The following is a 13,283-nucleotide window of genomic DNA, read 5'->3' on the forward strand; positions in this document are numbered from 1 at the left end:
AGTTTGCTAAATTCTAACAACACCAATTACCACTCTTTCATCTAAATTACGACACTATTACTTTGCTCCATAAGAAAGAAAATATCGTGAAAATACGACAATACAGACCGATTTGTTTGCTGACTGTGCGCTTTAAAATATTTACAATGGCTGACACTAACCGTGTAACTAAGGTGGCACATATAATAATTCGACCAACTTAAACATCATAGGGAGATATATTTTATAAATGGTACAGATTCTCCATGAAACAATCTACGAACTTCATACAAAGAAAATGGATAAGGGTGTTTCTTAAAATAGAATTTTAAAAATCCTATGATAAAGTTCAATGTCCTTTCTTACAACGAGTGCCGTGCATGAAGGGCTTTGACCCTAAACAGTCGATGGATCGATCATTTTGTTAGTCAGTGGAGTGTCGGTATTAAAATAAACAATTACATAGGTCATTATTTTCATATCTAAAAATGATTGAGACAAGGTGGTTCGCTATCACCCATGTTATTCAATCTTGTCTTAGATGTGTTGCAATTTTAATTACGAGAGCGTAGGAAGATGGTAAGGTAGACGGAATCATACCTCTTCTAGTTGATGGGGAAATCGATCCTAGAGTATGTGGATGATATAATAATATTTATGGAACATGACATATAAAAAGGGCTCAATAGGATAGTTATATATATATTCTGCATTTTTGAACAACTATGGGGACTAAAAGTCATCTTTCATAAGAGGGAAGTAATTTGTTTCGGTAAAGCAAAGGATGTATAGAGGATCATTATAGAAGTCTGTTTGGTTGTGAGTCATGATCATTCCATTTTAGATATTTGGGAATCCCAATTCACCATCGTAAACTAAAAATTTGGTGAACGACAGTTTGTAGAGGATTGTTTTGAGAGAAACCTCACACGTTTGGTGGGAAAATTACTCTTGTATGGGGATCACCAGTCCTAATTAATTCTATTTTAACTAGCCTTCAGATGTTTATCCTATTGTTCTCTGAAATACCAAAAGGGGTAAGAAAATATTGGACTTCTTTCAATTAAGGCTTTTTTAATCAAAATGATGACCATAAGAGGAAGCATAGGCTAACTCGATGGACCATTATATGTAGACCAAAAGACCAAGTGGGACTTGGGGCAGAGGTATTAGAGTTAAAGTCTAAGTGTTTAACGAGCAAGTGTCTTTTTCAACTCGTAACGGAAGGAGTATGGCAAGAGCTAATACAAAATTAATATCTACACTATATATCTTTGTCTCAAGTAAAGTCAAAGCCCTCGTACTTTTCTTTCTAGAAAGGTCTTCTGAAAGTAAAAGATAAATTCTTCGAACGAGGGTCTTTCAACATAGGGAATGGTGAGGGTAATCGTGTCTGGAAGATAGGTGGGTGGGTGATACTCCTAGGCTCACAAATATCCATCTTTGCATAACATAACATACAAGGAAAATAAGTTTTGGCAGCTAATTTTATGTCACGGTCAATATTAAACATAGCATTTAGGAAAGCTTTAACGGGAAACAGAGGAGCAAGATGGTTTCATCTGGTTAACCACTTGGTTGATGTTCATATGTCCATGCAACCTGATGTATTTGCTTAGAAGCTAACAACATATGGTTCTTTCATGGTCAAATATTTGTATATTTGTTACATGAATGACCATACAAGGTTCCACCGTAAATACATGCATATATGGAAAATGAAAGTACCGCTAAAGATAGGTATATTCACTTGGTTCTTACATCGTAAACTGCTACTCACAAACTCAATTTAGCTAAACTAAATTAGCAAGGCAGTAAAAATGTTTTTTTATCAAAATGAACCAATACAACATTTATTCATATCATGTCCCCTAATAACATCACAAATCTGGTTGGTGTTAATTTGGGCCATAGGGAACATACAAAATGACTATAGTTTAAGCAATGCAAAATCAACTTCCTTTATGGATGTTATACTGCTGGCTATACATTGGATCTATATGTGTTCCTGCCTACAACCGATGGAGAAGCTAGAGGGTTTGGCTACTGGAGATGCTTTATCGGGATTTATACAACCAGTGAAGCTGGTGTTTTGATTATAGGATAACACGTTGATGCAATGCCATTTCATGTTGTCTTTTGTTTTTGGACGGTTGATAGCATGACCCATGTTCTCTAGTAAGACCTAAACTTTCCCTCAAAAAAAAGTAAGACCTAAACTTTAATAAGGTAATAAAGACCGTATGCAGCGATCGATGGGTGGATGGACAATGCTATGTCTCCCTTTCGAACAAATATTGTACATATGTCAACATGTTGAAACTTTAATAAAATGTTGTGGGTTTTACGGTACCCCCACAGTTTCTCTTATAAAAATAAACATAGAATATAGAAAGTTGTCCCATGTGGTTGGGATGCAAATCAATAGTATTAGGCCTGATCGTGAACTTTCTATGGCATTTTTTTGTGTGATTGGAATGCATATAAATATTTGTCTTGCGTGATTTTTCTACGGTTTGGGTGATATGAATATATGATCAACTAATAAAAAATAGTTTCTGGGTTGGAGTTAAGTATGATATTAGAATGTCACATTTGAGAATCCCACAAATGAACGTTTCAGTGGTCCTCTAAAAAGTGAATACTTTTCCATGCAATACTACGCTCATCTATCTATCTATTACATACTAAAAGCAAAATAAGAGGTTTTAACGGAGACACCGGGTTAATCCACATAGGCTCAATATATAAAAGTCATTGATCCTAATTTTAATGGTACAGATTTAAAGCCAATATATGTTACGTAAAAAGTTGACACGTCACTACGGGAAAGAAGGACGCTGCCGTGCGACAATTCGCATGGCAAAGGGCCTTGTTTGCACGGCAAAGACGTTGCCGTGCGCGGACGCACGGCAAAGACCGCCCGGTAACGCTTCCGACGGCAACGGCACCATTGCCGTGCGCGTCGACAATTTGCACGGCAAAGGACGCTGCCGTGCGTGCGCTGGGCTGCCGTGCGGCAGGCTCTTTGCCGTGCGCGATGACTTTGCCGTGCGCGCGCTGGGCTGCCGTGCGCGCTATCATTGCCGTGCGGCCTGCTCTTTGCCGTGCGCGCATTCTTTGCCGTGCGTGCGAGCTGTGCCGTGCCACACTCTTTGCCGTGCGCCAGCATGCAAGGCCGCACGGCAAAGTCCCCTACATGCACGCCTCCAGGGGCTCCCAGGTGCACAGGTGAGCGCCACGTGGCCCCTTTGCTGTGCGTGTGCACACGGCAAAGTGACCAAAAGTCCTTTGCCGTGTGCACACACACGGCAAAGGGGCCTGATTTTTTCATTTTTTTGCTGTTTTTCATTTATCCCTGCAGTTCAAATATTGCATTTCACAAATATAGCATATATATCAACATATGATCACCAAACACATCAACAACACCACAAATACGTCGAGCAACACATAGTTCATGCATACAATCCGTTACATAGAGTCCATAGTCCATCCACACAAGTTACATAGAGTCCATAGTGCAATGTCCATTATTACAATCCATTACAAGCATACAAACCGACAAAGTGCACGAAGACCATGCCATCAACCTTGTCCTCCTCCGCTTCCGCCGGCCTCATCGTCATTGCCTTGTGACAGATAATCTATAAGCAGGTTGATGGAATGAACATTTGCATATTGAACACTTGAACAAGTACAAGTAGCGGGTTGGGCACAAGAGGACTCACCGCGGTTCATGCTCCGGATGATGTTCATGTTGTTGACGGTGATAGGTGTCCCCGGGGTCTGAGTGGGCGGTGGCGGTATCCACGGCATGGAGTAAGGTGGAGGAGCAGGAAGACTCCCCGGTGGAGAAGTCAGAACCGTCTGGCTCATCAGCCAGCTCATCTGTGCCTGCTGCTGCTGCTGTTGCATCTGCTGCATCATCTGTGTCTGCTGCTGCTGGTACTCCAGAATCTGCTGCTCCATCTGCACCCTTTGCTCCTGGGCCGCCTGCTCCTCCGCTGCCATCTCCTCCTACGTTGTGTTGCCGCGATGTCATTAACATTTCAATGGAAAGCATGTAAAGGAAATGTAGAGACTCGAGGAAGAACATACCCGTAACCGCTCGACAGCTAGATCCAAAGCCCGTGGCCGGGGCTCTACCTCAGGCTGGCCGCTCTTACGACCACGACGGATCTGGCGGAGAGAGGGAACCTTCGCTGGGTCGACGCACCCGTCACCAAACCATAGGCGGCCATGCTTCAAGCCTTCTCCCGCAAGCACCGCGACCTCAGGGTCAAAGTCCTCGGCCTCTGGGTTGGCGTCCTCGCCGTACTTCTGCTTGAACTTGGAGACATACGACGTGCACTGGGTCTCGGATTGCGGGTTAACCCACACGGACCCCGTCTCAGGATCAGGCGTCTTCCTTTGCTTCATCTTCTTTAGCACGGCAAAGACGTTAGGCTTCGCTTCTGTCCTGACTTCCTGCAAAAGAGAACATGTAATAAAGTGAAGTGGCACACCCTTGCAGAGTTAGCAAATATATAACATGAATTCAAAGAATGAAGGAACCATTAATTTGCTCACCTCCTTCTGCAGGTGAAGAGAGATGGGGATGCTGCCTTGGATATGCGATCCACCTCGCATCTCTGCCCGCTTCTTCTTGCCCTCCTCGTGCTTCTTGAGGTACTGGGGGCATGTCCACCACATGACCATCGCACGAAAGCACCTATCGTCGTTGCCGACGTACTGAGGAGGGTTCTACATGCACAAGATAAACCCATTATGGTAAAATAAACTACATGGCGATAAAGAAATCAATAACACATAAATGCAAATACCTGCAAGTACTGCCACGGCTGCATGAGCGTGTCGCGAGCGTCCTCCTTAGTCATGTGGACGAAGCGGTCGGCGTGCCAGTCGCGGACGCATTGAATACGTGCCTCGTAGTGCATGCCAGTCACCCTCTTCCTTGCAAGCTGGTGTAGGACATCATCGCACGCATTCTCCTTGCCCTCGGCCCTCTTGAAGTATTTCTGCAACCATGCACATAGGTAAAACAAGGGGCATTAGTGCAATTATTGTGAACCAAGGAGAGTGTATGAATGGTAAGAAGTCAAAAGTCACGTACCCAGAATTTGGCAACAACCATATCCGCCGCGGTGCCGCGGCCAAGAGGATCTTCCGCGAGGCTGTAGTGCGCCCACCTCCAAGCTACGTCGCAGCCACCAGTAGGGAAATTGACTATCCCAGGGAAATACCATCTAAGTAGGCCCCCAAGGATGTTCGAGTACCCACGTGGCGGTCTCTGCGACGGGTCTTCATACTGGAACGAGCTGCACCATGAAACGACAACATCAATATGTATGTGATAATAATTTTGATAATGACAAAATTGCGATAACGAAATGCCAAAAATTAACATGTACCTCCTTCCATAGGGCTGTAGAACAACGTGCCTGTAGCGCCAGTGCTTCAGCGCGGGGAGCTGTATTATCCCACGCCGATATGGCTTCCTATCATGTGGCCTCAGCCTCTCCACAGCTGGAACGTACTGGTAATCCTCCGGCTCACACCACTCTAGGCTTGGATCAGGATCGAACACTAAGTTCCCCAACCCCTCATCCTCCGAGAGGTCCTCCTCGTCCCCCTCCTCCTCCTGGTCCTCCTCGTCCCCCTCCTCCTCCTGGTCCTCCCCACCCCCCTCCTCCTCCTGGTCCTCCCCACCCCCTCCTCCTCCTGGTCCTCCCCACCCCCGTGGTGCTCCTGGTCCTCCTCCTCGTCATCATCATCGGCTGCGGGAGGGGGGCTAGGACTAGGAGTGAGTACCCGCGTCGCATTCTTCCTACGCGGCCGCCCTGTGGGAGCGACAGGAGGGGGGCTAGGAGGGGGGGTAGTAGCTCGGCCCCGCCTCGAAGTCCCTACACCTACCAAGTCCTTGAGCTTCTTTTTAAGACCGCCACCCCTTTTTTTTGGCGGCATGCTTCAATCACCTGCAAACACAAATGAAGAGAGTGGTTTATTAGTACGCAATATTGTAAATAGATAAATATTAGTGAAAGCAACAGAAATATAAGTAGATGAACATTAATGAAAGCAACAATAATGCAAAAGGATGAACATTAATTAGTGGAAGCAACAAATAGCTAGCATAGAGTTCTCTCAAACATAGCACGGAGTTCTTACAAATAACCTAGCTAGACAATCTCTATTACACGGAGTTATTACAAATAGGCTAGCCTCACAATTACTACTACATAGATCAGTAGCCTGTGTCGCCATCCGTGATTGGACCGCGTGTCTCCTCATCGTCATCAGGCTCGGCGAACCAATAATCATCAATGAAACCTGGAGGTGGTCCATCTGCATCGAGGTCAATCCCTGCTTTGAACGCCTCAAGCAAACTCAGGTCTTCCGGGGCACAGACATCCTCAGCTTCATCTTCTGCATTGTCTCCATCCATGCCCGCGTCTTCTTGTTCATCGTCTACGACCATGTCATCGATAGTCGGCAAGCCGATTGTGAAATGGCCGGGGAGCCCTTCTTCCTGATAAAACTCGACACTCCTTGCTGAGGGGTCTACGCGGCGGTAATCGTCCTTGTTTGGCGGGGGCGGCCTATTGCGTGAAGGCACCGTCATCACAACATCCCATCCATGTAGACGTTTTGTCGGGTTTCTGCACGCGTACGGGAGATAGAATACTTGAAAGGCCTGGGTTGCCAAGATGTACACATCCTCTCCCTTATAAACGGAGTTCCTTTCAACTTCGACCAACCCAATTTCAGGATCCCGTCTCACCCGACGTGGGTCAAACCAATGGCATTTGAAGACGACGGGATTTAGCCCTTTGTGAAACCCGTAATTCAGCTCGTATATACCCTCGACTCTTCCATAGTAATGGAGCCCATCATCACCTTGACATACCACCCCGCTATTTATTGTCTTCGCGTTGGGCCGGCTTGTTGTGTATTGATGGGTCTGGAAGCGATACCCGTTCACGTCATAGGAGTTGAACGCTTCTACGGAATGGCCAAAGCCCCTAGCAATTTTTCTTAGCTCTGACTTCATCTCTTTGTCAGTTCTTGCCTACAAGTTTAGCACGAGAAGTTTAGAACGAGAAATGACCGATAAATGTCGAAAGTGCTAGCTAATTTGGATAGAATAGTACCAAATTACAAAACCAGCTACTGAAACCGAAACCGCCGCCCTTATCGAAAATTTGCTTGGATTCTTCCGGGGTAGGCTCCCTGTGGGTATTCTTCCAATGTATAGCCTTGAATTTCCTATACCGATGAAAAGAGGAAGAGTTAGCCACGAACATACGAGTGAATGTTTGCGAATAATTAAATGGTTCGCACTTACTCGATGTACGGCTTCACTTCGACCATGGTGTTTAAGACATACGAGTGGATCAAGGTCCGCTCATGTAGGTCCGTTCTGTACGGCTTCGAGCCACTTGACTTGCCACCAAGCCCCACGAAGATGCTAAGCTTGGGTACTTCTTCATTGTTGGCGGCATTGTAACGGAGGACCGGGTTGTGCTTTGTGGGAATGTTGGGATCATAGTGCTTAGTGGTGAAGTTTGCCACCTCCACGTTCAGGACTGCCTCGGCTATGGATGCTTCGATCTTGCATTTATTGCCAGTCATTTGACGAAGCTTTTGTGTTTCTCTCTCGGGACCAAACTGCCAACGGCCCCAATTCGGGCCCCCCTTTAAGCACTCCTCCGCGAGGTGCAGGATCATGTGTTGCATCGGATTAAAAAACCCTGGAGGAAAGATCTTCTCTAGATCGCAAAGCAACACGGGTGCCTCTTCATCCAGCTTCTCAATCACTTTAGTGTCTAACTCCCTAGCACAAATCTGGTGGAAGAAAAAACTCAACCTCGCTAGCACTCGCCAAGTCTTCTCAGGGACATAGCCTCGAATCATCACCGGCATTATCCGCTCAAGCCATATGTGGTAGTCATGACTCTTCAGTCCTTGTACTCGCAGCGTTTCAATGTTCAGGCCCCTCATCCAGTTGGCTGCGAACCCATCGGGGAAAAACAAGGAGTCCTTCATCCATTGGAAGACCTCCCTTTTTTGGGCCTTTGTGAGGCAGAACGGAGCGTGTGGCTTAGTCCAAGTTTTTTTGGCACCATTAGGTGGCTGCATGTTCAACTCCGGCCTATCACACCACATTTCTTGATCAATTCGAGCCTTTATGTTATCCTTCGTCTTCTCAGTGTCCACAATCGTGCTCCAAATGGCTTCACTGATATTCTTCTCGGTGTGCATTACATCAATGTCATGCGGGAGCTCGAGAAACTCAAAGTAAGGGAGCTTCCATAAGCACGGCTTGTGAGTCCATTGGTGTGTCTCCCCATATCATAAGAAACCATTCCCATTAGGGCTAGGCTGAAGAGCATCTAACTCGGCCTTGATTTCCGTTCCGGTCTTCGGAATTGGCTTCGGGCCACGGACAACACGGCCTTTCTTGAAACTCTTTACATCACTCCTGTATGCATGCCTCCGCTCAAGGAACTGTCGAGCTTCATCAAAGCATGAATACTTGCCTCCCTTGTTTAGCCAGAAGAAAGTCACGGCCTGTCTGCACTGTGGGCAAGGCCACTTCCCATGTGTACACCACCCGCAGAACAAAGCACGTGCTAGCAGGTCATGCAGGGACGTGTGGTACCACACATACATATCGAAGTACTCCTTCTTTGATGCGTCATATGTTCGGATCCCGCGACCTTCCCAGCCACGAACCAAGTCATCCACCAGCGGTTCCAGGTACACATTCATGTTCTTGCCCGGGTATTTGGGCCCTGGGATTATCATCGACACAAACATGTTCTCGATCTCATGCGACGCTGTGGGGAGGTTCATGGGAATAACAAACACTGGCCAACAACTGTATACTACAGCCGACATACCATATGGATTGAACCCATCGGTTGATATCGCAACTGCTACGCTCCTCGGGTCACCTGCTTTCAGTGGAAATTTCTTCACAAAGTTCTTCCATGCAGTACCATCCGACGGATGTATCATCTTGTCGGTGTATCTGTTTCCTTCCACGGCCCACCTCATCTGCTGGGCAGTATCCTCGGTCATGAAGAGCCGCCGGATCCTCGGTAGAACCGGAAGATAGCGGAGGATATTCTTGGCAACCGTGGTCCGCCTCTTCGACCATCACCATTGCGGTCTACCTCAAAGTACCTAGAGGAATTGCATTTGATGCAATAATTTGTGTCAGCGTGCTCCTCTCTGAATAGCATGCATCCCTTTGGACAAGCGTGTATCTGCTGAGATGACATCTTAAGGTCACTGAGCAATTTGGTCGAATAGTAGAAGTTTTGCGGCAAGAGGTGCCCTTTCGGCAGAAGGCTGCCTACGATGACCAGAAGTTCATCGAACCCATCTCTGCACAAGTTCCTATGGCACTTCAAGGCCATAAGGCGAGCGATGGCATCTAGTTGGGTAACCTCTGTATTTTCATGTAGGGGTTTCTGCGAAGCAAACAGAGCCTCATAATACTCCTTTGTGTTTTCCTCCGGGTCCTCACTTGTCTCCGCATCCTGAGGTGTCTCCACCTCTACATGAGAGCTTTCAGGCACATTACCATTAGCCAAGTTTTCTAAGCACCTATCAAAACCAGTGTCATATTCCCCCCTAGGTTGAATCTGCCGCACCTCCTTCCTAGCACGTTTCTTCGCCTTTTCTCCATGGTAAGTCCAAATCCTGTAGGACGGTGTGAACCCAAACTTGATCAGGTGCATACTCATAGTTTCCTTGTCCTGTGCCTTTCGGTTAGCGCACTTACTACAAGGGCACCAAACACTTATAGGTCTGCTAGGGATGGCAAACGCCCTATCCACAAACTGCTCGGTCTTTTCTCCCCATTCATCAGTATAGTTCCACTGACTGATTCTGCCATCGTACATCCAGCCACGATTATCCATCCTCTAATCAGCAACAAAACAGACGAACATAGCATTTATATATCAAATACGAAATAAATGCATCATATATTTATTTATTTTACGCGTGCATCAACCCGAAACTCTACTAGGTGGGCTCTAGCAGCCGCCGGATCCGTAGATTGAGCACGTTCTCCCAGCTCTACCCCGATCCGAGACAGAATTTCGGCAGCACCTCCCCGCTGCTCTCCCGATACACGTCTCGGCAAAAAGCCGAGAGGGGTGTGCATCCGGAGAACAACGGGGAGGCGCTACCGAAATCCTATCTCGGATCGGGGTAGAGTAGGGAGAACGTACCCAACTACGTATCCGCCGGCTGTCCCGATAAATGCCGTAAGAGTTACGGTTCATAATATGCGAGACCACTAATGCATATTTATCCGCGTAACCCTTACGGTCGGGAAGAGACGCCTAGGTATCGCGACAGACTTGGTGATCTAGACACAAAAAAACCTAGGTACATGTAAAGGTGGGAGGGAGATTTATACCCTAGACGCGTGAGAGAATCGCCGAAGAAGATCCGGGACGCCGCCCCCCCGTCAAACACCCCCACGACGCTGCCCCCCGTGTCCACCTCGAAGCATCACCTGCATAACGAGAAAATAATTCATTTGACCACTTTTACCTTAAATTTCCTTGCAGCACATTATCTCATTTTTGCTATATGGGACTACTTTTAACATATCCGACTTCTAAACACCTTTTTCAAACTTAAATCCTATTTCTAGTTTAAACTACACTAAAATCTTATACTAAACTAAAATCATATTCCTAATTTATACCAAACCAAAATCCTATTTCTAATCCTATTATACTCTACACTTATTCATACTACACTAACTTATACTATACTACCATATCACTAATTTGTACTACACTATCACTAACCTTTGTGCAGGGGCACCGGAGGCAGGGCAGCAGCGGGAGGCACGGCGCGGGAGGCAGGGGCAGGGGTGTGGGAGACTAGGCAGAGGCAGCTCGGGTGGTGGTGGCGAGGCGGCGAGGCGGCGCGGGCTGGGGGAGGCAGCGGCGTGAGTGGTGGCGGCGGCGTGTGCGGGAGGCGGCGGCGTGAGTGCCGGCGGCGGCTTGTGCGGGAGGCGACGGCGGGAGTGGTGGCGGCGGCGTCTGCGGGAGGCGGCGGCGGCGTCTGCGGGAGGCGGCGGCGTCAATGGTGTTGGCGGCGTGTGCGGGAGGCGGTGGCGGGGGGAGGAGTGGGGGAGCTCGGCGGCGGCAGCTAGCGGGGGACTCGATCTGGACAGCGAAGGAATAGATGGTCGGGCCTAACCCGCACCTCATCCACGCGCCTTTGCCGTGCGAGGACGCCTTTGCCGTGCGGCAAAGGCCTTTGCCGTGCAAAACAATCTTTGCCGTGCGCAATAGATCTTTGCCGTGCGGAGAGTCCTTTGCCGTGCGGCATAGTCTCTTTGCCGTGCGGCTTTGTCCTTTGCCGTGTGCTAGCGCACGGCAACGTTTTTTTTTACCATTTCAATTTTCATATATGAAAATTTAGTTTTATTTCAAATTAAATTAAACCTGTTTTTCCAACATGAGTACTTTTTAATAATGTTCTTACCATGTTTTCTTAAAACTATAGGGATGCAAACTCGATCGCCTAAATCCTAACCATAACTGTCGGCGCACACACAATACCGCTGCTTTGAAGGGAGGAGGGGGAGAACAACCGTCAGAGGCTACCATGTGCCAAAGGGTCCCAATCTTGGTTCTCCATGTGTATATGTACTAAACAAACCTAAAAGAATGAAAAAGTACATTGGTGCACCCTCGCGCGGAGAAATCTAGGGGGGTAGACCCGCCGGGGCACACGTTCCGCTGTTTTGGGGGGAGGAGGGGGATAACGACCGCCGGAGCACCGGAACCCCACCAAACCTTGCATGTGGACCTATGATATGTGTCAAAGTGTGGTGCAAGGTCTAATGGTGCAAAAGTAGCTCCCCTAAACCCTAAACCCTAAACTGGGGAGGCTTCGAGCCCTAAACCCCTCTAAATCCCTAAACCACGACGCCGGAGCTGCAGAACCATGCATCATAAACCCTAACCCTAACCCTAAACCCTAAACCTATACCTAACCATAAATACTTACCCTTTAACCTAAACCCTAGCCCTAGCCCCTAAACCCTAGCCCTAACCCTACACCTAACCCTAACTAGTAGATCAGGCACACCGTCGATCGTGTGATAATGGCTCTAGCTGCGGGTATATGTGCCAAAGGGTCCCAATCTTGGTTCTCCATGTGTATATGTACTAAACAAACCTAAAAGAATGAAAAGTTACATTGGTGCACCCTCGCGCGGAGAAATCTAGGGGGGTGGACCCTCCGGGGCACACGTTCCGCTGTTTTGGGGGAGGAGGGGAATAACGACCGCCGGAGCACCGGAACCCCACCAAACCTTGCATGTGGACCTATGATATGTGTCAAAGTGTGGTGCAAGGTCTAATGGTGCAAAAGTAGCTCCCCTAAACCCTAAACCCTAAACTGGGGAGGCTTCGAGCACTAAACCCCTCTAAATCCCTAAACCACGACGCCGTGAGTCGCAGAACCATGCATCATAAACCCTAACCCTAACCCTAAACCCTAAACCTATACCTAACCATAAATACTTACCCTTTAACCTAAACCCTAGCCCTAGCCCCTAAACCCTAGCCCTAACCCTACACCTAACCCTAACCAATAGATCAGGCACACCTTCGATCGTGTGATAATGGCTCTAGCTGCGGGTATATGTGCCAAAGGGTCCCAATCTTGGTTCTCCATGTGTATATGTACTAAACAAACCTAAAAGAATGAAAAGTTACATTGGTGCACCCTCGCGCAGAGAAATCTAGGGGGTAGACCCGCCGGGGCACACGTTCCGCTGTTTTGGGGGAGGAGGGGGATAACGACCGCCGGAGCACCGGAACCCCACCAAACCTTGCATGTGGACCTATGATATGTGTCAAAGTGTGATGCAAGGTGTAATGGTGCAAAAGTAGCTCCCCTAAACCCTAAACCCTAAACTGGGGAGGATTCGAGCCCTAAACCCCTCTAAATCCCTAAACCACGATGCCGGAGCTGCAGAACCATGCATCATAAACCCTAACCCTAACCCTAAACCCTAAACCTATACCTAACCATAAATACTTACCTTTAACCTAAACCCTAGCCCTAGCCCGTAAACCCTAGCCCTAACCCTACACCTAACCCTAACCAGTAGATCAGGCACACCGTCGATCGTGTGATAATGGCTCTAGCTGCGGGTATATGTGCCAAAGGGTCCCAATCTTGGTTCTCCATGTGTATATGTACTAAACAAACCTAAAAGAATGAAAAGTTACATTGGTGCACCCTCGCGC

At 47.6% G+C, this 13,283-nt stretch overlaps 1 protein-coding gene across 1 annotated transcript; it reads right to left on the reverse strand.

Moving 5' to 3' along the window:
- Positions 1–4,497: 4,497 nt before the first annotated feature.
- LOC139830384 (uncharacterized) lies at positions 4,498–5,404 on the reverse strand. Its single transcript, XM_071818382.1, has 3 exons — positions 5,096–5,404; positions 4,806–5,000; positions 4,498–4,725 (listed from the first exon to the last, which is right to left on the reverse strand). The coding sequence occupies exons 1-3, from the start codon at positions 5,387–5,389 to the stop codon at positions 4,498–4,500; spliced, it is 717 nt and encodes a 238-aa protein (XP_071674483.1). The 5' UTR covers positions 5,390–5,404.
- Between the last annotated feature and the right edge of the window lie 7,879 nt (positions 5,405–13,283).

The sequence above is a fragment of the Lolium perenne genome, chromosome 4 (genome assembly GCF_019359855.2).
Source record: "Lolium perenne isolate Kyuss_39 chromosome 4, Kyuss_2.0, whole genome shotgun sequence".
Classification (NCBI taxonomy): Eukaryota; Viridiplantae; Streptophyta; class Magnoliopsida; order Poales; family Poaceae; genus Lolium; species Lolium perenne.